This window comes from Ambystoma mexicanum, chromosome 6p, assembly GCF_040938575.1.
Source record: "Ambystoma mexicanum isolate Mex_15411 chromosome 6p, UKY_AmexF1_1, whole genome shotgun sequence".
NCBI classification, from domain to species: Eukaryota; Metazoa; Chordata; class Amphibia; order Caudata; family Ambystomatidae; genus Ambystoma; species Ambystoma mexicanum.
In genome coordinates, this window is record NC_090935.1 from 1,190,608,330 (window position 1) to 1,190,635,247 (window position 26,918).

Consider the following 26,918-nt stretch of genomic DNA (forward strand, 5'->3'; position numbering starts at 1 on the left):
GAAACCCTCCTGCGTGCGTTGGTGTATCCTGCATTCGCATTTGTGATGCCATTGGAGCACCCCTACTCATGAGAGGCCCTGCTCTAGGACTTCTGGAATGTGTAGACCCACAAGGCTATCTAAGTGAAGAAGCTGCAGTGCACAAGTGCATAGAGTACACACACTGAGAGAAAAACTGTACTTGCCTTTGGTGGAGCTGGATTTGAAGTTCCCAACCTTCTGCTGCTTATGGGACTTGAAAGTAGCAGTCTTGCAGAAAGTCCAGTCTCGATGTAGGGGATTAATCCAGTAGGAGGTGCTGTGCCGCCTTAGGGAACCCGACTCTGAGCTATCGCTGATGCGCTCTGCTTTCTCATAGCTGAGTGAACAGGATTTAGACTCCTTTATCTTGACTCTCCGGGGAATACTGTCATTGCTGGTGAAGCGAGAAGTTCTGTTTGCCTCATGTACCTCTGTTGTTGATGTACTCTTTCGCGAGAACACTCCGGTTTCATCCCCTTCTGAGAATGCCCAGTTCACATAGCCACCAGCCGGGTCCTCACTTGGCATGGCCAACTGAAGAGATGACTGTATGTGTGTGTTGTGTGTGTTGCAATCTTCTTCCTTGGGACAGTGCCTAGTAGTGTTCCCATGGTGGCTGAGTAGGATTGGTGAATTAATAGCCTGGTGCCAGTGGCATTCTTGTTTCCCCCAATCGTGTTTCTCCGAAAGGCTCTGCAAACTCAGTTCAAGAGGAATGGTGCAAGTACTTGCTTGCCTCGTTGCTACGGACAGGCTTTCTTCCTTTTCAAAGAGAGTATTTGTGGGGGCAGGGAGGAAAACATCATCATCAAAGATGGGTGCACCATCCTGGCATGGTGGGACAAGAAGGACATTTCCAAATTGAGGTGATTTGCTCTCTGAAGATACTCCAGATGTTGCAGTGTCTGTTTCTATTTCGTGCTCTATCTGGACATCGGCAACACGTTTGCTCACTTCTTGAATGGGGCTATGGCACTCCGACGGCCACTGGCTCCTCGCCAGGGTTCTAAGAAGGGAGGGTGGCATGCTGTAGTAGTTGTACTGTTTGTCATCGATGCCGTCCAAACTATCTAAGGTTTTGGAGTAGGCAGCATTGCTCCAGCTGTGCGGAAGCTTTTTGCAGGTGTGGCGACTGGTATCTACCAGCCTGGCTTCCTCCACCTGCAGCGTGTCCACAGCAGAGATAACTTTCAGTGTGTCCACAGTTAAAGCAGAAAGGTCTTGTAAGTGTCCAAGCTGGCTGTCCAGGGAAATCAAGGCATCCTTAATATAAAAGACCTTCTCGTTCACTTCTTTCAGCTGCTGAAACATCTCTTCCACTCTAGGAAGAAAGAAAATGTACATAAGATAAGGCATCTTTAATAGTGTACTCACTTTTGAGGAGTTCATCTAGGTAGCAGTTCGCACCAGTACTTCACTATTATTTGTCAGGAAAGATAGAAAAACACACTCATATAACACCTATTTAATCTAACTTAAGTGTATCTTGTAAATCTATTGATAGTATTGTTAATAAAAAGTTGTGCATTTTTCACACGATTTGCCGTCTTTTTTCTCTGTGTCTATAGGATTTGCATTGGTTATTTCCATGTGTGCATGAATAAGCCACACTAACCTTTTGGTCAAAGAACGATTGCTACTTTGGGCCAGGAGTTGGAAATCTTCCCCATTTTGGGAGCCCACTTAAAGCCTATGTAAAGTCTCCTAAAGATGATTTACTATGTCCAAAACCTTTGACTAATATCAATGGAAACAGCAAAGGATGGTGCACACAACTCTACTGCCCTACCACCTGATGTGCTCTCTACTTTGCACACGCTGTGCCCTTTCGCCATTCCATGCTGTTTGTACAAGCGCAATTACCTCTTTAAGGTCCATGTAATCAAATCTATCATTGGTCATATCTTCAACAGTTTCAATTTAAAAACTCATATGGCCTTATTTTTAAAACAACGTAAGTTGCATACCGTTAGTACCTACAGGCTATGGGGTTCTCTGCACGCAATTGTGAATGCGTATGAGCCAGTGTGGGCAAGGGGAGATAATTATTATTTTTTTTGTTTTTATTATTTTTATTCAAAATTGTTTTAGTTGAAAAATCAACTTTTTCAATATTTTACATCAAGGTTACATTTCTTTCTTTTTACACAGACATATGTATCAGGTCATATATTTCATTACAATAAGCTATCCACCTTGGAGTCACATAGATCAAAGAAAGAAAACAAGTGATATTTTGCATGATATGATACGATGGAAAGGCATCACAGCAGTTACATGGTATAATGGTTGCATTGGTTTCCCACTAAGTTCAGAGAATTCAGATATTGCACCGTTGTGAGTAGTACTTTATGTTTAAAGAACTTAAAAAAATATCTTATCCTTAGATCAAGTAAAGAAGAGCATTCCGAGATTAGATGGAAGGTAGATTCTTCTCTCATAGGGTTTTTGCAAAATCTGCAGGTGGTGTTTAGGATTAGAGTTTTGGAGTATTGGGCCAGTTTGATCTTAGTTGGAATTAGGTCTAATCTAAAGCGCAAAAAAGTATCCGCATATGATCTATCAGGGAAAGTTGAAATGTATTTCGGAATGTCATTCAGTGCTTTTACAATAAACGGGCCTGCTTTAAAGGCTGAGTATTGAAAACATTTTTCCCTTGTGGTGATCCAGTCATATCTAAGAAGCTTGATTTTTGTTTTATTCGGGAAAGGGCAAGGTCATTGAGAGAAATGTCAGCTCTATCAAGAGTTTTTTTACATTCCTCAACCCATGGAGAGATCGAGTTATCGTTTGAGGAATTCATCCAGTCTCTTATTGCCTGAAATACATTTTTGGCATTATCTAGAGTAAGCAGGGCTTTCCGGTAAAGTGCTAACATTGCCCATGAGACTGCCACGGCTAAAGAAGACAGCCCAAGTTCATATCTAAGTATGGTTATTGGGAAACTCTGCGGGACTGGCAGTAATGTTTTCCAGTATATACCTTCAATGTAGTCCCAGTTTATTTGTTTATTCATAATCTTGGTGTGACTTCCATATGTTATAATAGGAACTGCTTTCTGTAAGTAAAACATACGAGCAGCTATTAAGGAAAACCGACCATACTTTCTTTGTAAAGCTTTAGCTTGAATTGCCAAGAGTTTCATTCTGTTAGAGATTTCATCTTTGTATGGAGTGTCGGCTATATTTGCATTGATGTTAACTCCTAGATAGTTATACTGGTATATTATCTCGAGTGGGCAGTTAGAAATGTACCACTTGAATTTTATTTTGGATTTTTTGGGAGATGTTTGAACAGTTAAAATTTTTGTTTTTTTGATATTGATTTCAAGTTTGTTTGTTTCTGCGTATTTTGATAACACACCTAGTTTCCTCTGAAGTCCTATGGGTGTTTTGTCAAAGAGGACCATATCATCTGCATATAGTATGTAGGGAATTGTTAAGGAACCTATCCGTGGTGAGAATGACCGGACGGTCAACATTTCTTTAAAAAAATCACTGATATAAAAGTTCAAAAGGATTGAGGCGAACGGACATCCCTGTTTTAGACCTGTATTTGTTCTTATTGTATCAGACAGGAGTCCGTCAGTGGTAAGTTTTACTCTTACACTTGTGTTCGAGTAGAACAATAAAATTAAATCAAGAATATGTGTCGGGCAGTTGGCATTATCAAGTTTCTCCCATAGCAGGGAGCGAGAAATAGAGTCGAAGCCTTGTTTGAAGTCAACTAGGGCAAGATAGATTGGTTGTTTTAAACTAATGGCTTCAGCTCTCAATGTGGCAATAGTGATTAAATTTAGTGATGTATCTATGCATGGTACAAAGCCAGATTGATAGTGATCCATTAGATCCTGTTCGCAGAGCCAATTTGTAAAGTCACGGACTACCAGTCTTGCTAAAATTTTCCCTGGCACATCTAAAAGAGCTAATGGCGGTAGTTAGAAGGGGAAGTACTATCGCCCGATTTAAAAATGGGGATTATAATTGCTGTTTGCCATGATGGTGGAAATTTGTTTTGGCTTATGATATTTTTAAAAATTAAGAATAAAACCTCAGCCAATGCTTCTGGGTTTTCTTTTAAAATAGCATTTGTTATCATGTCAGGGCCGGGGCCACGTGAATTATTTAGTTTTTTGATTATAGTGATTATATCCAGGAGATCAAAAGCCAGTGTTTTGTTACCAAAACTACTTTGATTTGTAGCAGAGTTAACTTCTTGCAGTTTGAATAGAAGGTTTCCATAATGTTTTACCCATATCCTTTGGTCGATGCAGTTTAATAGGATGGATTTTTCAGCTGTTTTATCTGATCTGTTTATTAGTTCCCATATTTCGCCAGCTTTTTTGGATAAAATTGCTTTTAGCATAGTTTCTGCTTTGTAGACGCTATTATTTGCTTAATTTGATTTCTATATTTATTTTTTATTTTTTGTTTTGCTGGTGTATTATTTAGAGCCGAGAATGATCTTAAGTCAGATCTTAGTTTTGCTTTGAGGGCAGTTATATCAGGGTTCCATTTGTATTTATGTTTAAAAGCCGGCTTGGTATATTTATTGCTCGATTGAATTATATGAATTAAATCGCTGTAGTGGGTATGGGCCGACTGATCTTGTTGTTGATGCAAGAGTTGTGTTAGGTAATTTATGCGAGGTGAGGTCCACCGGAGTCTTGTCCTTGCATTATTAATTGCAAGCAGGCATTATAGTACTCATTGTTTAATTTAGGATAAGGACTCCAAGAGGTTACTACCAAGTTGTGATCGCTCGCGGAGGTTTCAAGGATTTGAAAGATATTTATTGTTTTCGTTGAATTGTTGGAAATGAAAACATAGTCTACAGTTGATTGAATATTGCCTCATTTCCAAGTTGGTCTCAGGGGCACATCCATAGGGAATGTGCCATTTAGTAATGTAAAATTTCAGATTTTCATTAGAGATAGCTATTTGCTTGGTCTAGTGTTGTTTAGTTTTTCAAAGGACTGTAAGAGATTCATGTTAAAATCACCAGCGATTATTGTATTAGTTATGTCAGGTTAGAGAAGAATTTGGTCAAGAATAAGCTCGACTTTGTCAGCGAATTGTGGAGCAACAGCAGAGACTGGATTCCAATATATGTTGATAACCGCAGTCTTAGGATAGAAAGGATGGTTTTTATTCTCAGTCATATTTAAGGCTGGTTGGATGCCAGGATCTGGACTTTTCCATGCAGATATGGTTAGTTGAGAGTCAGTTCTTACTGCTATAAGCAGACCTGCAGCAGGTCTCCCCTTAGCTGGTTTAGAGGCGTTAATTGCTACAAGTTGGTGATCGGGCCAAAGAGGAGTGCTGGACATCCATGTCTCTTGTAACAGAATAACATTGGAGTTGTTAAGTAATAGAGATTTGGAGTTCAGTAAGTGGGAAAACCCGCGGGTATTCCAAGATATGAGGGTGAGTTGGTGAAGAGGGGCCCTAGCTTGCTAGTGATTATTATTCTCTAAAGCTCTGGCAGAGGAAACCCATCCCCATTTGGATTGTTGTAGTGGAGGTTGGGATTTAGTAGTTGGATTGCAGTTGGTACATGATGAGTTCGAGGTGAATTGAAGGGGTTTTTTTTTTTGGGCTCGGTAAGTTCTGGAGGTCAGAAGCCGGCGGAGCAATAGGTTCAAGGAAGAGGCCTTTTTCAAGAAGTAATTGGCGTTGGTCCCAGATGTGGTTTTTTACAATTAAAGATCGAATTTTGACATCACCAATATCTTGGTGAGCTGGTATGGGATAGGATACACTGTCAATATCCTCTGAGTTAATGTCTTTTAACTGGGGTAGGGAGTGAACTATTGTAAGTATAGTAGTCCTGTTTGGAAAGGGATCTTCAAATAATCTGTCAATCATGGTAAGCCTGAGAGTTTCGTTTGATAGAGCTCTGGGTAGCCATTCAGCTTCTTGGGAGGCAGCCACATGATGAGGGTTTAAGTCGGACTGATCAGCAGGAAAGTGTGCACTGGTAGGGTCGTCTACATTTGTGGTTTCAGTGGTGGGGAAGGAAGAAGCATTATTCGGGGCTATACGCTCTTGGTCTCTCACAGGAGAGTCTTTAGGAAAAGGGGCTCTCCTCACCAATTTTCTTCTTTTTTGTTCAAGGGTCATGAAAGGATTTGCATCATGGTCTAATACAATGCAGAACATTGGATCTCGAAGTTGAGATCTGGCTCGGTCATGATGAAGACTTTGGTGTACCGTTTCCATGATAGATATGTTGTTTGGATAAACTGATATATTCATTAAGTCATCATTTGCATTGACCTTGTGTGAGGATTCTGCTTCACATAATGGTAATGCAGGCACAGTACACGAAAATATGGAGACAGGCTTCTTACCTGCGAGAGACATCACACCATCAGAGGGCAGCTCAGGATTCAAGGTGGGCTCTTTGGAAGGCAGACCAAGGATCGCTTGGGCCACAGCCTCGCTAGGCTGCGCTTTCTGTTCAGGCGGTAGTAAAATATTTTCTACAAACTTTTTAGCTTTAAAAGCCGGTAGTTTGTTTTTTTTAGTCAAAGGTTGATTCTTGTTTTTTTTTTTTTTTTTGCGGATTTTCCAATATCGGGTCTGCAATGTTGTTCAGACTTTGGAGTAATGATGACTTGTTGTGTTTTTTACGTTTTCTTCTCTTATTTTGTGAGCGGCGATTGAAGATCTCATAGGTTGGACTATGGACTGGTGGAGGAGAGGGGGATGATTCAGACTCAGGACATAGGTCCACCACCAGTACCAGAGATGTTTCCGGAGGGTCAGGGATCTGGGGAGTTGGAATTTGGGTCACAGTCCTATTGAGCTCCTCGGCAGGTGTAATGTCTCTCTCAGAGGAAGATATTATACTTAGAGTGCTTAACTCAGTTTTCACAAATGCTGGAAAGTTTATTGCCATCCAATCAATTTTGCTAATTAAGTTGTTTAGCAAGAGTTCCTGAGAACCTACACGGGAGTCTACGAGTTCAACAAGTTTGGTGAGTGCCAACATCGAAGTGTTTATAGCCGTGAGGGCAAGTTCTATAGTAAGGTTGGGAAATGAAGGGAAGCCAAAAGATGGACGTGGGGTGGGTTTGGCAAATGATGGGACTTCAGTGTTGCATGATGAATCAGACTCCGGAGAGGAAATAATGTTGTTAGGGCAGTCGGTTGGAAACATTTCCGGAGAATTGGAGAGCCTTGAGTCAGCGAGGTCGCTCAGGGTGACCTTTCTGGTTGATAAGAAGGGAGCGGCACCATTTGCTGATGGGGGATGTTGTGTTGAGTGTGCTATTGGTTCATTGTAGGGGTGGTTCGGAATTGGGTTTTTTTCAATTTTTTTTTTAATTGTTTCTTGCCATTGCCACATTTGAATCAGCTTTGTCAGAGGCAGCGGTGTAAGCTCCGTGATTTGACCTACCCACTACCTCTGAATAGAGAGGGGGGTGGTAAGGATTTGAATCATGAGCTGGAATGAGTAGAGATTGCGTAGCAAGGCACGAGGTGAAAAAGGCTAGCTCATCGAAGGCAGGGTGGTGGGTCTCATAACACTCTTGCATGGTTTTGTTGGACATGCAGATCACAGAAGGGGAATCATTTGATTTTTCAGGACAGATTGTAGAGGGCTTTGCGATCTCCTCTGAAGGAGGGATCAAAGCTGGAGGATCCTCGAGCGCGTTCACAGGGCCATGAGACGATGAGCCGCCAGACGTTATGGAAAGTTGAAGGCCAGGGCGTAAGTGTACAGAAAAGCGCAGGGCATAGCATGGGGGGGCAGGGGCATTCCAGTCGTTAGCCTGAACATGTTGGACATAGCACTGTTAGCTGAGTGCACAGAGATTTCACTTGCGAGGAACGCGATGTGAGTGAGATCCTTACTTGACTCTTCAGTTATTGGGGTTGTGGATATGCCACGATTTATTTATCCTCGAAGCAACACATCCAAGCGGGCCACGTGTCAGATAGTTAGTTGAGCGTCGGGAGTATAAAGCAAGAGCCCTGTGAAGAGTGAATCGCTACGCGACTTCCGAGAAGGCACTACCTCAATTGAGAAGCTCACACAGCGGACTACGAGGCTTCTGGGAGGTCACTAAGTTGAGAACAATCAGTGGTGAATTGGGTTAGAGGAGGCAAAGTGCTACAGCAACTCGCAACACCGCGGCACAGCGGACAGCCAACAGTACTTGCTGGTACTTGTGGTGTTGCGCGCGGCCGGTTGTTTTTGAAGGCACGCAGTGTTAGGGGCATGGCTAAAGATAAGGAAATGAACAAAATTAGGAATTATGGACAAGTTATAAGTCTGTATTATAAGTCCGATGCATCCGATGATAAAGGGTTTATGTACCCGAAGCAAAACCGTTGGTGAATCCAAAGGAGCAGGCAGACGAAGAGAGTCCGTCAAAGGCAGCAAAAGCAGCAGGACCCGCCGTGCAGCCGACAGTACTTGCTGGTACTTGCGGTGGTGCGCGCACGGTGGTGCGCGCACGGTGGTGCGCGCGGCCGGTTGTTTTTGAAGGCACGCAGTGTTAGGGGCATGGCCGAAGCACAACCGATCCAATGGAGCAGGCAGACGAAGAGAGTCCGTCAAAGGCAGCAAAAGCAGCAGGACCCGCCGTGCAGCCGACAGTACTTGCTGGTACTTGCGGTGGTGCGATTAACAGGGGAGATTAACAGTGAGGCGAACTCGCTTTCACTCTTTCATTTTTACACTCCGCCTCATGGAAATGTACACTCTGCCTGGAAATCCACTTTGTAGGCAGCGTTTACAATGGATTCATTTGGGATCAGTCTGGTCTTCACTATGTGCAAATCCTATGCGGACTCCATATGACTCCATACGAAGCCACTCGTTTATGCAGGTACTACAAAGGACACTCATGAGGTAAAGGAGGCCAGCATGGCAGACATCATATCTCCACAAACTGTGCCTCCTCCATCTTGCCAAGCCTGCAAAATTAAGCACCATGTTAAATGGAGGCTGAATATCATTACGCCTCTCTTTTACGACTTCATTTATGGTGCCACCTCATTTAGAATAAGGCTGATAGTATTTAATCACTGATTGACTGGTCAGATAAGCACCAGCCAGCCGACCCCATTCACTCTGATCTGACTGCTTGGGAGCTGCCGGGCTGCTTAGCCTTCGCTCTACTCTGCAGTAGAGTCACCCAGACAAAGGGGCCCTCCCCAGGACGTACCCTCATGTTGAGACGGCTCTTGGTGGGTGGAAGGACATTGCCTGAAACAACAGCAGAGCGAAGCAGTCCAAACCATGAATGGACCAAGTGTGCCAAATTGATCTCATGGATTGTGGATAGGCACGTGTGCAGGCCACCCTGTTGTCCGTGTGCAGGTCCGCTGAGCTCTCTGTAGGCCGGGTGTCCTTCTTGCTGCAAGGTAGGCATCTCAGAAGTGCACCAAGGCTTCGCTGACTCAGTAGGGTGCCTCCAGCAGGACGGCTCTGCTGGAACATCTCATGTGGAACAGCCCTTAGCCAGCTTGGGAGGAAGTGCAGTGGAGAAGCGGGTCACACGGAGCCCAAGTAGGCCAGCAAGATCCAAGTGCATGGCAGACATAACCAATATATACTATCGACAATGATCAGGAGGAAGGTGACTACGCTTTCTTGCAATCTCTGAACACTGTGGGAATGAGGGGGAAGTCTGGGAAAAAGCATGTGGCCTCCTTATAGATGCAACTGGGAAACAATTTACAAGTGGACTTCATTGGCACTTCCAGAGCAGCCCAGCCATCTGGACCAAGCCTTAGTTCTGATGGCTAACTACAAGATGGCTGGGCGCAGAGCAGAGCCATCTGTCAGTGCCATGTATTCCAATGGGCCCGGCTGAGAAGGGCCCTCTTTCAACCTGGCAATGGAATGGCAGGCCCCCAGGGGCTCGGGAAGCAAGCCACAGATGTTGAGGTAATCTCCTGGATAGGGCATGCAAGCTCTAAATTCATGAGAGCTTTGCAGCCCTGAGGCCTCTCAGGGATGTACAGAGACGGCAACCAGGTGAGGGGGGTGGCTGCCCTACATCAACGGCCTGTGTTCAAGGCCTTCAGGAGGGGACCCCAGGACTATGGACTCAATGAGTTTGAGCTTAGCCATTGGGATGAGGCTTCCTTGAATCAGGAGCTGGCATCTAATGCCAGGGGCAGCACCCTGGCCATGATGGCCAGGGCCACCCATGGGCTCTGGCCCTGATGCCTTAGAGCTTAGTCCTCTGGAGAAGGCTGAGGCCACTCCCAGGTTGTGCAGGGACATCACTCGGTGTGGGGAGCTGCCCCACAACAGTGGTAGGGCCACCTGGGGCTCTGGCCTAGCTGGCCAGGGCCACTTCTGGGGCATGCAGAGATCGAGACTTTGTAGTGGGTGGCTGTGCCATAACAGGGATGCCAGCCTCCACCACTCTGGGTTCAGGGATTTCAATCCTTTTTGATGGCTGAGAGCAACAGAGGCCAGTGCCTGTCCCTTCTAAACAGACCTCGCCAATCACGTAGGAACAACTGACCCATGTTCAACTGCTGTTCATATGGAATCCTTCTCCACTTTTTCCTTCCTGGACCTCCTACTTGTTGGGCTTACATCCTGTGGCTGTCAGTGTCATTGACAGCCGGGTATGGGCCTGACATACCAGTGGCAACAGAAGAGAGGTGATGGCGGGAAGATTTCCAAAGAATCTTAACCTCTGCCATTGCTCTGGGCACCCCTTCAGACCATTGAATTTCTCCTGCCAGGTTGTTTCACACTCCTTAGCAAATTCCGACTTCCATGACCAAACCCCTGCGCCCTATATCCACCAGCACCTTTTCTGGTGTTGCTCAAGCATCAGCATCATTCATCTTTACCCAGCATGCAATTCACCCCTCTGCGCTATTTCTGCTTACCAAAAGTGGCCATCTGGACAATCACATTCTGTGCTTGGATCCATGAAAGCGATTCATGCATCTTTTTATTTAAATTAAGAGAATAGGTAGCTTGAGGTCATTTCGGCCTCAAGACCTTTAATCATTCACTTTACTAGATAAAACTGGGCTTTCTAAATGGCAGCTATCCCGCGGGAAACTTCAGAGGGAACCAGATGCTGGATGCTTTAATTAGTCTTTTGCCCCTCTACCTAGATTAGACAATCAATTTGCAGGTCAGGACCAGTACAGACCTCCACTAGAGTTTCCTCTGGCTTAGCTTTGCCCAGGCATAGTTCACCATCTTTTGGGTCCTGTGACACACACACACACATGCTCCGCCTCAAGAACAGGGAGTTAGGATGCCTGCCACGACATGATCACACTTCAGATGGTGCACGCCAGCTCTCACCTACATTGCACCACAGGTTTTTTTCAGCCCTCTGACTCGCGGACATAGCATACTCCTTAGTTCATGCATCAAGATGGGTTGGTGAGTAGCTGCCATCACCACAGATCCCTGGTGCCCTTCGTGGGACCCGGGCAGAGGATGCAGTGGTGGTCAATCTCCCTCAGTCCTATGGAAATGGCAAAACTGCTACCAGGTGGCTGTAACAATCTCTGCTTCAGAGCCGCCTGTCCCCCGAGGCCAGTCAGGGTGCACCACCATTGAGAAAATGCACCCTGTAGGTGCTGGGGGCACCTGGACAGCAGTACCATGAGGGGATCCACTATTACGGGAAACTGGCCTTCCCTCCGTGTTGAATCTACTGGCAAACTGAATGCACCCCATCTGTTTGTCTCTGCACCCTGTTTTCGTAGTAGTCTTTACACCATCTTGAACTTTTTCTTCAAGCTTCTTTTCAACGTTCCCCTTATGGTACTTTTTGCTATCTGGTTCATGCCCATATTTAGCCATAGATGGAGTTAACCACCCACTTTGGGCTGCATTCGGAGGCAACCCTACTCTGAGAAGACCCAGTCCCAGCACGCTGGGAGCCACTACCGGCGTAGCACTGTCCATGCGGTAATCCTTGATCAGAAGGGAAAACAAAGGGGGGTCTGGCATTCTCTCTACCAGCATGAACACAGCCCAAGGGACAGTGTGCTGAAGACTTGGTTGAGACTCTCCCAAGGGCCATCCACACAAGAACAGGTCAATGGGCTGTATTCGTGATGGTAGAGAGACTCCCAGACCCCCCCTTTGTTTTGCATATTAAGTAACTTTGGGTCTCACCCTAAGTTACCAGGGGAATCCAGACGTGGACCCCTTGCTCACTGTTCTCAGAGAGGCACAGATCCACCTCACTGATGATGCCCAACAAGGCTGAAACACGTGTATGGGGCTGCTATTGGTACTCTTGTTCAGAGGAGAATTGCCTAGCATTTCAGTGCTGGACTGCCCATGGGCAGGACAAAGACTGAATGCAGGGATATTTCTCCTCTCTGAAAGGGACAGTGAGCTAAAGTCTTTGTTGAGACTCTCCTGGGGGCCATCCACCCAAGAACAGGTCAATGGGCTGTGTTTGTGCTGGTAGAGAGACTCACATAACCCCCTTTGTTTTACATATTAAGTAACTTTGGGTCTCACCCTAAGTTGCAGGGGAATCCAGACGTGGACCCCTTGCTCACTGTTCTCAGAGAGGCACAGCTCCACCTCACTGATGACGCTCAACAAGGCTGAAAAACATTTATGGGGTTGCTGTTGCTACTCTTGTTCAGAGGAGAATTGCCTAGAATTTCGGTGCTGCGCTGCCCATGGGCAGGACAAAGACTGATATGCAGGGATATTTCTCCTCTCTGAAAGGGACAGTGAGCTAAAGTCTTTGTTGAGAGTCTCCCAGGGGCCATCCACACAAGAACAGGTCAATGGGCTGTGTTCATGCCGGTAGAGAGACTCCCAGAACCCCCTTTGTGTTGCATATTAAGTAACTTTGGGTCTCACCCTATGTTACCAGGGGAATCCAGACGTGGACCTCTTGCTCACTGTTCTCAGAGAGGCACAGCTCCACCTCACTGAGGTTGCTCAACAAGGCTGAAACACATGTATGGGGATGCTGTTGCTACTCTTGTTCAGAGGAGAATTGCCTAGCATTTCGGTGCTGGACTGCCCATGGGTAGGACAAAGACTGGTATGCAGGGATATTTCTCTCTGAAAGGGACAGTGAGCTAAAGACTTGAGACTCTCCCGGGGGCCATCCACCCAAGAACAGGTCAATGGGCTGTGTTTGTGGCGGTAGAGAGACTCCCAGAACCCCCTTTGTTTTGCATATTAAGTAACTTTGGGTCTCGCCCTAAGTTACCAGGGGAATCCAGACATTTTGCTTGATCAGAATGGCTTCCAACCCCTAAACAACACAGGGAAGTCGGTCTTCTGTATGCCACATTTCCCACACAAGCCACCGGACGGGGATTCGTGGCTGGGCTTTCCCTCTTCATTCGTGATTACTAAGGGCATCCTGGTTATTTTTTTTTCCTCCGCCTAGTAATGTACTTAACTTCAGTGGGTCACCAAATCTGATTTGAGGTTGTAGTCAGAAGCCAATACTCAGGTAACCAGCCTGGATTCGTGGGTTGTATGTGCCCCACACCGTGACTCGAGCATGGAGGAATGGGCTATCCCGATGTGTGCTGAATCTAAAAGGGGTCCGGAGGCCGCTAGGGAGCGGTTGCCCACCAACCACTGTCACGAGTACTTTGCTCCATGTCTGTCCCGTGTAGACAGCCATGGGACACCACAGACAGCCACACACAGCACGGCCAGCTAACGAAGGAGTATAGTTTTAGGCCACCCCCAGGGCATGCAGGGGTACCCTGTGCTGTGAGTGTGCACAATCGTCTGGAATGCAACTGAGGTTGGGCCTACCTACACTGTTCCCTCCAGCTGCTCTGCCGTTATTTATCCTCCTACAAGTTCAACCTATTGAGACTTTGTTCCGACTTTTATTTCCTCTAGATAGTCAAGTTTTATTAACTTTGCACACTCTGTCAGGGCCATTGCTGACAATGACAGGGCCAATATGAGGACCTCATTAAACAATCTAATTGGTAGTAGAGATGCATGGTGTCTACAAAGTGCAGGGACCTAATTAATACATGCTTATGACACACTCTCACTGGGAATTCCTCGATCATTGGTAATAATTGCAATCCCAAATCCTTATCACGAATGGGGTTCAGCGAGTTATCTGCACCTGTCAGTGCAGGGTAGAGACACGATGATGCATTAAGTGCAGAGCACATGCTGGATATCGAAGAGTATCACAGGCCTGTTATTGCTTGATCTTGTGTGGCTGAATATCTCTTGCACATCTGAGAAGTTGAGCATCGACTACTTAGGGTTACTAGTTAGCATGGAGGAATCTTGTTTCTTATTGGAAAGAAACAGACACATTGCTCCACCAACTAAGAATGACCATGCACCACCACCCACAGAATCAAGCAAGAACTATAAAACCCGGAGGATAGCTCAGGGGCAAAACACTTGTCTTGGAAACAAGACTACACAAACAGCGTCGGTTTGAAATCCGGCTCCGTGCTTAGAGACTGGAATCCATCATGAAGCCTCATATAAGAATCCAATTCAATGTATTAATTTTTGAATCTGTAAATCCTTCCTGTGTCCAGGATGTGTGAGGATTTCCATGTTGGGTCAAATTATGCTGCAGGCTTCACTCATGGTGGTACCCTTCCAACAATTCCTTTAAATTTCAGCTTTGCAACCACGCTCCCCCTGTAACGCTCACCTGATTCCCACGGAGGCGCGGGTCTTGGCAGGAAGCTGTCTGTGACTCGAAAAGTGATGTGCAGGACTCGATTGGCTTCTGGGGTCGAACCTCTTCGCACTGTGTGTCGGACTCGAAGAGTGAGGTTTCTGCAGGTGAAAGAATATGGGGGTTAAAGGTCTGGGTTGTTGAATGTCCCTCTCTCTCTCTCTCTTCCCAGCTTTTTCGTAGAGCCCCCAGGTCAACGTGCTCACCTTATATAGGTGAATGCTGGGCTCTCCATCTGCGTCTGGTGCAGGGTGCCGTTGCCAGTTCCTTCACTGGCAAAACACAGGCCTCTTGAATTCAGAGGATGGTTACCGTCGTTATCTGCACGAGCGAGATGAGTTTCTGGACACCTTTTGTCTTTATAGTCTTTACATGCGTGGCACGTTTATATGCGGACTCTGTATAATGCTTTTCCCTTATGTATTGCAGGGCTCTTGGGATGAAAGATGAAGTGAAGCGCCTGGAAGTTTGTAAGTATGGCAAGCGCTCTAACTGTCTCTTTCCTTGCAGCTTAGTTCGTGTTAAAGAGACGGCGGAGTATTCGCAGGCGTTTTATTGCGACGAGCGTGATGGACGTAAGTAAATACCTGCTTAATGTCCTTTCTTTTGCCTTTCAGATGTTGGGTTGCAGGGCCGGAGTCCGCGGAATGCCAGTAAGTTGTTAATGATACTTTGTCTTCACAGGCGGCGATGCAGAACGAAGAAATCCGGAATTCACAGCGTGCCGGTAAGTATGGCAATGCTTTTGTTTTTGCAGGTGGAGATGCGGCGTGAAGAAACGGCTGCAGCCGATGGATCAGGTAAGTAAGCACTGCGTGTAAAGTTCGCGTTGCTAACCTGTTGTTTCTGTTCTTTGCAGGTGCTGATGATGTCTGGATACTGAAATGGTAAGTAGGATTCTTGCAGGTCCAGGATCGGAAGAAGAAAGGTCGGAGCAGACTCGGTGAGTGTTCTGCTGCAGATGCAGAATAAATCGAAGCACGCTTCATCTATCGGGTGTGGTTTAAATAGCCTTGGAGTGATGAGGCATCTTCTTCCACGGCCCCGCCTAGGTAAGAAAAGAGTTCCAGTTTCCAGTTTCCAGAAGAGTTCCAGTGCTGTATCTTAACTTCGAATTCAAGTTCTCCATCTACTAAAACCGGTTCTGGGAATTCAGTCAATCGGGTTTCTGGTTGTACTGGTTTTAATAAGGAGACATGGAATACTGGGTGTATTTTCATCTGCGTAGGTAACTCCAATTTGACAGCCACCGGATTAATTATGGCAGATATGAGATAGGGTCCAAGGTCTCTCGGGATGAAGGGGTCCCTTTAGAGGCAGGTGCTTAGTGGATAGCCAGACCTGATCTCCTACAGCGTAGTGAGGAGCCTCTTTACGGTGTCGATCTGCTCCTCTTTTGAATTGAGCTTTAGCTCTTTGCAGATGGGCCGAGGCTTCCTTAAAAGCACGGGTGATCTCCGAGTGCAAGTGATCCACAGCAGGTGCTTCGAATTCTTGGGGAGGATCCAGGTTAGAGGTTCTAGGATGGTGTCCGTATAGTAGGAAGAAGGGAGTCTTCCCTGTTCCGGAATGAATCGAATTATTGTAAGCATATTCAGCGATCCAAAGAATATCCTTCCAGGGGTTTTCAGTTTGTTGGAGCATGCAACGTAGATATTGCTCTAGAGTTTGATTTGTCCTTTCGGTTTGTCCGTCAGTTTGGGGATGGTGACTAGTTGAAAGTCTTACATCAATTTGGGCTAGACGACAGCAACTCCGCCAGAAATGAGAGATGAATTGACTTCCCCTATCGGAGACTAAAACCGAGGGAAAACCGTGTAGCCGAACGATGTTTTCTAAGAATTCTCAGGCCAACACTGAGGCTGATGGTAGACCCTTCAGGGGAATGAAGTGAGCCATCTTGGAGAATAGATCCACGACTACTAAAATGGTAGTATACCCCCAGCATGGAGGTAAGTCCGTGATGAAATCCATGGACAGGGTATGCCATGGACAGGGAGGGGTGTCTAGTGGCTGTAATAGGCCGGCTGGTTTCTCCTTCTGACTTTTATTCTGGGCACACACACCACAGGAGATTACAAAGTCTCTAATATCCTTTTTCCATGACGGCCACCAGAAATGTCTTTTAATCTTTTCCATGGTTTTGGTAATGCCAGGGTGACCCTCCATCTCCATTAGAGAGTCGTGATAACAGGAGATTACTTGTTTTTGTATTTTCTCACAGGGTAAATGCAATCGTCCTCGGAAATATGGTAGGTCTTGATCCACTGAGAATTCTTTCCCCTTTAATTGCCAATCTTGCAAATCGCCCGGAGTTAGGAGTGATTTAACCATGGTCTTGATGTCTTCAAAAGATTGAGCGCTGACCAAACCCAAAATTCTTTGTTCTGGGATTATGGGTATTGGTTCTGGATTGGTCAATTGTTCATCTACTCCCATCCGGGAGAGAGCATCTGCTTTTCCGTTCTTACTGCCTGGTCGATAAGTAATTATAAAGTCAAATTCTGCTAGAAACAGAGCCCAGCGAAGCTGTCTGGAAGACTGAGCTTTGGCTGTCTTTAGATATTGTAAACTGCGGTGATCAGTCATTACGGTGACTGTGTGTCTGGCTCCTAGAAGATAATGCCGCCAGGCTTTAAAGGCCGATCTGATGGCCAAAAGTTCCTTGTCTGTAATTGAATAGTTGATCTCGGGAGGCGAAAACTTGCGTGACCAAAAGGGAACAGGATGTAGTTGGTGTGTGATCGGATCTCTTTGTGATAAAACTGCCCCCATAGCAAGACTAGAAGCATCCGTTTCCACGATGTAGGGGAGTTCTGGGCGAGGATGTTTTAAAACAGATGCAGAAATGAATTTAGCTTTTAAGTCCTGAAAAGCTTGTTCTGCTTCAGAAGACCACTCAAAACGTTTGTTCTTTTTCAACAGAGCGATGATGGGCTGGACTATCCGAGAAAATTCAGGAATGAATCTGCGGTAAAAGTTAGCGAACCCTAACATGCTTTGAACTCCTTTTACAGAGGTTGGTGATGGCCACTTGATGATTGCATCAACTTTCTTTGAATCCATATGGACTCCGTTAGGTGACAATATGAATCCCAGGAACTCGACTTCTGTTACGTTGAAAACACATTTCTCAAGCTTAGCAAAAAGATTATGTTGACGCAATCTCTCGAGAACCTTTCTAACGTGTCTCTGATGTTCCTCTTCAGATGATGAATAGACGAGGATGTCATCAATGTAGACAACAACACACACGTCTATGAGTTCTCTAAGGACATTGTTCATAAAATACTGGAAAGCAGCAGGAGCATTACACAGTCCAAAGGGCATCACTTGATATTCGAATAGCCCGTACTTGGTGCGGAAGGCCGTTTTCCATTCATCGCCCTCTTTTATCCGTACCAAGTAGTAGGCTCCTCTGAGATCCAACTTTGTGTATATACATGCATCTTTGACTTGATCCAGGAGTTCAGGGAACAAAGGTAACGGGTATCTGTTTTTAACGGTGATCTGATTCAGGGCGCGGTAATCTATGCAAGTCCTAAGGTCTCCTTCATTTTTCGGAACGAAGAACAAAGCCGATGAAGCTGGAGATTTTGAAGGACGGATAAACCCGTTAGCTAGGTATTGGTCTAGGTATTGTCTGAGGTGAAGGTTCTCTGGCTCGGTGAGGGCATAAATCCTGCTGCAAGGAGGAGTTGTTCCAGGTATCAGATCTATTTGACAGTCGTAAGACCTATGAGGAGGCAGGGTGTTGGCTTGATCCTTCCGGAAGACGTCTTGGAATTCCTGGTATTCGGGAGGTAATTTGGGCACCTCCTCAGAAGAGATTGCCGCCAGTGAAACATCAGGCCGAGGATAACAAGTGGTAAAACACTCTGGAAACTGAACCGTCTTTGCTCGCCAATCGATCTGAGGATTGTGCTTCTCTAACTAAGGGATTCCCAGAATGATCTCGAACTGAGGGGCCTTGATTACATCGAACACGATTCTCTCCCGGTGTCCATCTTGACTCACTAGCGTCACTTCTTGGGTGGCATGCGTTACTGGTCCGGAGGCTATCTCCGTGCCATCCACAGTAGTGATGACGTCTTTCACTGCCTTAGGGACAAGGGGTAGATTCATCCTTGATAGCATTTCACGGTCCACATAGTTACCAATTGCTCCGCTGTCAACGTAAGCTTCAATTGCATGCAAACGATCCGGACGTTCAGGACTAATGAGGACCATGGGTATCACGAAATGCGAGGTCACGGGACAGATCTTAACGCTCGGCAAGAGGACCTCTACTCTTGTCGGGCGAGTTTGTTTCCCTGCTCAGAATTTGTGGTACAGGTATCCGCGGCTCCTACAATCTTCTTAGCTGGTTTCACTGGACAGTCCCGAAGAAAATGTCCTGAGTTTCCGCAATAGAGGCATAATTGCAGCTGCCTTCTTCTTTCCCGCTCTTTCTGGGTAAAAGGTCCTTTCATGCCCCCTATTTGCATGGGTTCCACAGTGTCAGCTCCCTTATTCGAGGTCTGTGGTTTAGAAAACACTCGGGTATCAAATCTGGAACGATCTGCCTTCCTGTTCTGTAGTCTATGGTCCAATTGGACAACTAAGTCAATATAGTCAGAACATTCTTGTGGAGGATTCACAACTTGCGCTAACACATCTTTGAGCTCTCCACGCAGGCCTCTGTAGAAAAGCGTTATTCTCTTGTCCTCGGGCCATTGTGTTTCCACTATGAGTCTATTGAAGGAGGCTATATAAGTCAAGAGGTCTTGATTACCCTGTCGTAATGAGAGAAGTTCATTGTCCAAGGCCTGCCCTTGTGCATGTCTTGCGAACAGTTTCTCCATGCTGGACTGGAAGGCCTGAAAATCATGTAAAACCGGATCATCCTGGGTGACTAAAGGGATCGACCAATCTGCGGCGCTGCCACTGAGATAAGAAAGCACAAAAGCCAACTTGGTCTGGTCTGTTGGGAATGCAGCTGGTCGACATAAGAAGTGTAGGCGGCACTGATTGATGAACACTGCGAATTTCTTTGGATCACCAGAAAAGCGTTCGGGCGGAGCCAAGGGAACATTACCGGGCAGATTGATTTGCACTGGATTTGAAGATGATGCAGAAGGATAACTTCCTCCTGGAACAGGCAAAGGTGTCTGTCCTGCCTGCGTTTGTAACAACTGCCTAGCAAGGTCCTCTGTTCGCTCCTTGGAAATTATCATTTCTCTTCTTAGAGAGTTCGTTTCCTGACGAGATGCATGTACTTCTGCTCTTAATTCCCCGAGCAACTGGGCTAGTTGATCAGTGTCTGAGGTTTCCATTGCGCCTGGGTAGGAGTTTTCTGGTGGGCTTCGCGTTCTGTAACGCTCACCTGATTCCCACGGAGGCGCGGGTCTTGGCAGGAAGCTGTCTGTGACTCGAAAAAAATGATGTGCAGGACTCGATTGGCTTCTGGGGTCGAACCTCTTCGCACTGTGTGTCGGACTCGAAGAGTGAGGTTTCTGCAGGTGAAAGAATATGGGGGTTAATGGTCTGGGTTGTTGAATGTCCCTCTCTCTCTCTCTCTCTTCCCAGCTTTTTCGTAGAGCCCCCAGGTCAACGTGCTCACCTTATATAGGTGAATGCTGGGCTTTCCATCTGCGTCTGGTGCAGGGTACCGTTGCCAGTTCCTTCACTGGCGAAACACAGGCCTCTTGAATTCAGAGGATGGTTACCGTCGTTATCTGCACGAGCGGTGAGTTTCTGGACACCTTTTGTCTTTATAGTTTTTACATGCGTGGCACGTTTATATGCAGACTCTGTATAATGCTTTTCCCTTATGTATTGCAGGGCTCTTGGGATGAAAGATGAAGTGAAGCGCCTGGAAGTTCGTAAGTATGGCAAGCGCTCTAACTGTCTCTTTCCTTGCAGCTTAGTTCGTGTTAAAGAGACGCCGGAGTATTCGCAGGCGTTTTATTGCGACGAGCGTGATGGACGTAAGTAAATACCTGCTTAATGTCCTTTCTTTTGCCTTTCAGATGTTGGGTTGCAGGGCCGGAGTCCGCGGAATGCCAGTAAGTTGTTAACGATACTTTGTCTTCACAGGCGGCGATGCAGAACGGAGAAATCCGGAATTCACAGCGTGCCGGTAAGTATGGCAATGCTTTTGTTTTTGCAGGTGGAGATGCGGCGTGAAGAAACGGCCGCAGCCGATGGATCAGGTAAGTAAGCACTGGGTGTAAAGTTCGCATTGCTAACCTGTTGTTTCTGTTCTTTGCAGGTGCTGATGATGTCTGGATACTGAAATGGTAAGTAGGATTCTTGCAGGTCCAGGATCGGAAGAAGAAAGGTCGGTGCAGACTCGGTGAGCATTCTGCTGCAGATGCAGAATAACGCGAAGCACGCTTCATCTATCGGGTGTGGTTTAAATAGCCTTGGAGTGATGAGGCGTCTTCTTCCACGGCCCCGCCTAGGTAAGAAAAGAGTTCCAGTTTTCAGAAGAGTTCCAGTGCTGTATCCAGGGAGTGGAGCTGCCCCACCCAGGTAAGAAAGTAGTTCCTGTTCTCAGATGGCTTCTAAGTGGCTGGTAAGTAAGCAGCATGGTCTGCTGCAGGTAAGTCCACTCAAGCATCTTCACACCTATTATGAGCCCGGCGCTTCCAGTGCCGGGGCCAATGGTTTTGATGAGCCTGGTGCCACCGGCGCCAGGACAAGGTCCAAAAGGTCCCAGTGGGGACCGGCTGGTGCTTAGGATTAGGGTTAGGGGCCTGCTTCCAAGGACGTTGGGCTGGTCCTGGCTCCTTGGAAGCAGTGATCATGACACCCCCGAAACACCAAAGACTTTGGTTTCCCAGAAGCTGCTCAGAGGATCATGGAAATAACGCAGCTCGATCGCTAGTCAGCATTGTTTATGTTCAGAATTACGATGGTATCTGATCATCTTCGAACCTTTCACTTTCGTTCTTCATTAATGAAAACATTCTTGGCAAATGCTTTTGCATTAGTTCATCTGGCACGAGTTTAAGAATGTCAACCTCTAGCAGCACAATATGAAAGCCCCCAGCTGATCCTCTTAATCATGGCCGCAGTTCCGAAAAACAAACAAAATACAAGTCCTATTCCATTATTCCTAGCTGAAGAAATGTGGTGACCGTCCAGCATTGAACACTCATTTTTTCAAAGTAAATGCTTTGGACACCCTGGGCACTCATTCAAGAGCATCAACATGGTGCAGAGAGGCATGGACTAGGACAGGCGGTAGCTCGCCCCATAGTGGACCACTAGCTCAATACCAATACCCAACAACAAGCTTTTTAACTGAAGCAACTTTTAGGACCCAGATAATGGGAGCCTAAAATTGTGTTTTGACATTACTGATGATGCCATTCTGGATGGCACAGAGATCAAACGCCTGTTATGGGCCTCTTTAGTAGGCTCTGAAAGGAGGTATCTTGTCAAAATTGTAAATGTATTTTATCAGCCAGCAGAGGCTGGCAGCTTACCAAACAACAGTTACATGATGACTGGCCCTGCAGCTTGCCTGTTGTTTGAGCAGGGCCTGTTCTTTATGGGGACAACACAGATTCATGCCTTTAATTGTTAAATGGAATGAACAACTGCAAAAGTCAAAACTATTAGTAACCCACCACTTTACTTTTTGTATGCCATTTATTTTGATCAATGTTTCATTTCTCACTGTGTGGCCCCAGAATAAGGGATAATCATTGCCACTACATACTCTAAACTGCATTGCTCGCACTTTTGGGGAAAGGGAGGAGTTTGGCTGAATCTAAAGAGAGAGGCACCGGAATAGTGCCTCGCTTCAATCATGTGTTGTGTTATTCTTCATCAACCAAGAAAATGGTGCATATCTGGAATGCAGGTAGTTACCTGCTCAACTGGGGACAGCACCTCGCACACAGCGTGGATTTTGCCACAAACTGAACATTTCTTGGAAATGCATAGACCGAAAATGGACTAAAGGGAACAAGGATTGAGCGTAACCAAGGATAAACTTGCAGTAAGAAATAATGAAAACACCTTTCTAAAATAAAATTATTTACTTTCATTTGACAAATAGTATCTTAATGCATTGAGAAATGGTACTGTACAGAACTTTACGTATAAAGAGAAATGGAGTCTGTGAAATGCAGAACAGCATTGCACCTGATTAATGATAACATTAATCCCTAAAAATAGTGGGGAGCAAAGTGCAAGAAAAACAAAGACTCAGCACCAGTTCTTACATTACCTGAAAAAAACATTGTTAAGCTTTGAAACAGAGCTTAATGCATTCACTTGTAATTTCATGAACCAAAAATGCCATGTGTTACTTTTTCTATCAGTAAGCGAAATCAAAGAGACTGTCCTGTTAAAAATATATGTTAGTAAAGTAAGTAGAAGCCAATAATAAATACATTATATTGTATAGCTTATATGTGAGACTTTAAAATAAGGGGCGCATTAAATATACATGACCATATTAGTTTTGTGAACACATGGGCCCCTGGCTTAGCAAATTATAATGAAGTAGAATTAGGTTTTGAGGGCAAACATCTGGGAGCGGGGAGGAGGATGAAGATGGCGGGGAGTGCCTATGACCTTTTTCAATGTATGGAGGTCTTTCTCCCCTATCTGATGCCCCGCTACACCCACATCTAATTTGCCCTAGCGTTTATTATGTTTCTTTAAATTGTAGCAGATATTGTTTAAGGTTTCCTCGTGGTCTGCTGGTGTGAGGCAAAGCTTGGAGTTATTTATAGACTGAGCATGCATCCTTCAGGAATACACAGAGCTTGGACATTGCAGTGTGCCTGGGGTTATTGGATGAAGGACATATGCCTGCCATTTGGTGCAATAAACTGGTTTTAGCCAGCATGAACAATAGTTCCCACATCTGGAACTGCATCAGGGGCGGAGCCCCATGCCTCTCGACTGAGGAGGCTGGAACCAGATTTTGTAAAAGCCCATTAGCATACCTTGGAAATCGATCACCATATGAGGTGCAAGAACCATGGAAAGAGATGGACTGCTATATCAATACAATGATTTTTATTGGTTGTGGGTAGCGAGAGCAGCGTGCCGAAAGACCTATGTAGGACACTTCAAAGATATGGTAGAGCGTCTTGAGGGGCCTAAGGGGAACTGTGCTGGGGAGCAGAGCAGGTTAGCTGTATATGCAAGGTTAGGATGGGATGCTGTTAATTTTGCTTGCAAGAAGTTATGAAGTTATGCTAGTACACTTTCCCTGTTCATTCTCTGAGAGCTAATCTGGCTGGTTTTTGAACCACAGTCATAGAGTCCTACTTTGTAGTTTTGCACTCTTCCTGTGGACCATACAGCTGATTACTTCTGTTGTGCTCTGAAGACCTTCATGGCGGGGATAGGGTTGAAATCCCTGGAGATAAGTTTACAATTTGGAGATCTGGCACCCAAGAAACATGTTAAATTCTCTATAACAAAGACCATGGGACTGAGTTACAAAAATGTTTTAACATTGGAAAGTCACATTGAAAACATGTTTGTAAATCAGGCCCCATCTCTTCAGAGTCTTCGAATAAAATATTCAGTGAGATGCCTCCAATCCACATGGACCTATCTCACAGGATATATTCTTAAGGAAAAATATATTTCACATTCCAAATAGATCTCAACTATGATCCCCTCAACAGATAACATCTAAATTATACACATGCTAGGATCTTGGTAGTTATAGATCCACCTTCAAAAGGGCGAAATGCACTTAACATGTCACCTCATGACATCAGCTGGGTAATGAAGTCCACCATGCTCCTAGATAATGGAAGATCAAACTAAGGGGCTTCTCAGTGCTGCTTACATGACTCATGATGCTAGCACATGGCTTCTTAATTCAAAGAATGTATACTCATTTGAATTAGCGACAGAAAAGCATTTAAAAATGATTGGCTATAATTCCATAACCGGGAGATTTTCCTCTATAAAATGAGTCTAACACGATATCTGTAGATTTAGAAAAAAGGGGTACAATGAGTAATATTATTAATCTTTCATCACATTAACTGGTTCCACATGTCCCTGCATTCTTGATACTTCATGTTTCAATGATGAGATATGGAAGAAATACGATTTTGAGTTTAAAATTTCCCAAAGTGTACAGTCCCCATCTAGTCACGTGTGCAGAAAGTTAATCAACCTATCCAAATGTGTGAGGTCAAAATAACATACTGAGCCTCATTATGACCATGTCTGTCCGGTAATAACGGTGCCGGTAGGCTCACCAGCGCTGTTGTTACCGGACCGGCAGAGTACACGTTTGTGAGTGGCAGCCGTGCCGCCCGCCAGATCCGACCGGCAGCCGCTCGCAGACTTTGACTGTAGCATAGGCACCATTATGAATGGTGCCAGTGCTACCGTCATCCCTATTCCCATTGAGTCCTGTGGGACTCGAAAGGGAATGGGGAATACCATTTTTCTTGCGACTGACTTCCCGGAACGCCGGGATCTTAATACCCAGGTAATTCCGGGAAACCAGATGCCAGAAAAATTACAAGTCTGGCAGCCAGCCTGCCGGTTTTACCTGCACAGCTACTGTCGGACTCGTAATGAGGCCCACTGTATGAATATTGCCCATTATATAAGTAGAAACATACAGGGATTGGCAGGAGAGATTGGATGTTGAAGGCTGCAAAGAAGGGGAACCCCCGTTAAAAAATGTATGCGTTCTGATCTTGGATAACATCTGGAGAGGAAAGGGGCCTTATCGATGAGGAAGCCTGAAGCAGATTTACATGGGGCAGGTGTGTTTTCCTAGAGGGAGGAGAAAGAAACAAGAAGGGACCAGCTGAGTGGGAATTCCCCAGGAACTCTTGAATGTCCTTACTGGCTCTGTTCCTTAAACAATTATTTGAAAATGATTATGAAAATTCCCAATTGTAGATACATAAAAGCCCTCAGGCAACATTTGTCTAGTAAGTCCCAGGAGTATGTGGACTGGGGAGGTAATTGCCACTAGGCACTCATTCAAAATAGACTGCTTTAATATTTCAATGTGAAATGCAACACGTATTTCTCATTACATTCAAAGTCTAGTGAAATAGTACTTAATGTAGGACACATAGCATATTTCTGTGCACAGCCGACAGTGGCTGATAAGCCATCACAAAATTAATAGGAATTGGATATTGTAGCATGAAAATGTGAATTACAGCCTGCTTTCACTGCATTCAAAGCTTAGTGAGATTACATTTAAATAAGACAAAATAGCAAATGTGCCTTTCTCTGTTTTGTGTCTGCAATGTAAAACAGAGAGCATTTCGAAGCTCAGACAATCCAACATTTTGTAAATGATAGCTAAATAATCTGAATCATGCAGCTTTCACAGGTATAGTCAACAACTGAGGCTGTGAACCAATGTGCAGACATCATAGCCTAACAGAGAATGTACAGATCAACACATGTGAAAGGCATACATATTTAAAACAACAGACTGTGACAAGAAGCATTTCCATTTCTATAGAAAAGATGTGCTTCCAAATTAACAGTAACAATTCAACAATGATCTTCTGTTGAAGTGAGTGGACCCCAAATTAGATACAGCCAAATCACCCAAGGCAATTGGGGTTAAGTAAATTGAGGGTCTAAAAGGACAACATAGTTGTTGTCCTTTTAGAAATTCAGAATCGTGGGTGAATATATAAGAGGAGATGACTCTAAACTGAAAGCACAGCCCAGTAGAACTAGTATTTTATGTACACACATAGGCTAGAAACCAATCACACCAATTTGGATTTTGGGACATATTGCTGGTTGAAATTATATAGCAAGTGCATATTTCTGTGTCTTCACGTTTCACTGTTAGCAATATTTGGCTTGACTTTGGAGAAGATAAATGTTAAGTGAATTAAGAAGAGCATGTGTAGTGAAAATATAACCTGTACTGGCCAATAAGCGGTGTGTAAGTACATGTGAATTGTAGTGTATTATTCAGACATCAAAATATTTTAAAATCTCATTATTGATCTATTTCATGACTGCATGTGTGCACAGTTTCTTAGTGAGATGTTTACAGCCAGGTACATTCTTCTTTCTGTAAACCAGGTATTAATGGATGTATATATTACTGTGGTGACTTCCCCAGCATAAAGTTAGGGGATCACATTTTAAGTGACTTTATTTTGATAAAAAAACATTTTGATTTGTAATACAGCCTTTACGTGTCCCATAATTGTGGGGTCGGATTGTGTTAAATTAGAAATACCTACTTAGTGTAGAACAATTATAA

At 45.1% G+C, this 26,918-nt stretch overlaps 1 protein-coding gene across 1 annotated transcript in view; it reads right to left on the bottom strand.

Annotated features, from left to right (window-relative positions):
• Window positions 1-26,918, bottom strand: part of TRPM6 (transient receptor potential cation channel subfamily M member 6) — a 1,703,532-nt gene that overhangs the window by 484,374 nt on the left and 1,192,240 nt on the right. The window contains exon 26 of the mRNA XM_069625828.1: window positions 186-1,342. Coding sequence (XP_069481929.1) covers window positions 186-1,342 — 1,157 coding nt within the window. The remainder of the gene's footprint in view (window positions 1-185; window positions 1,343-26,918) is intronic.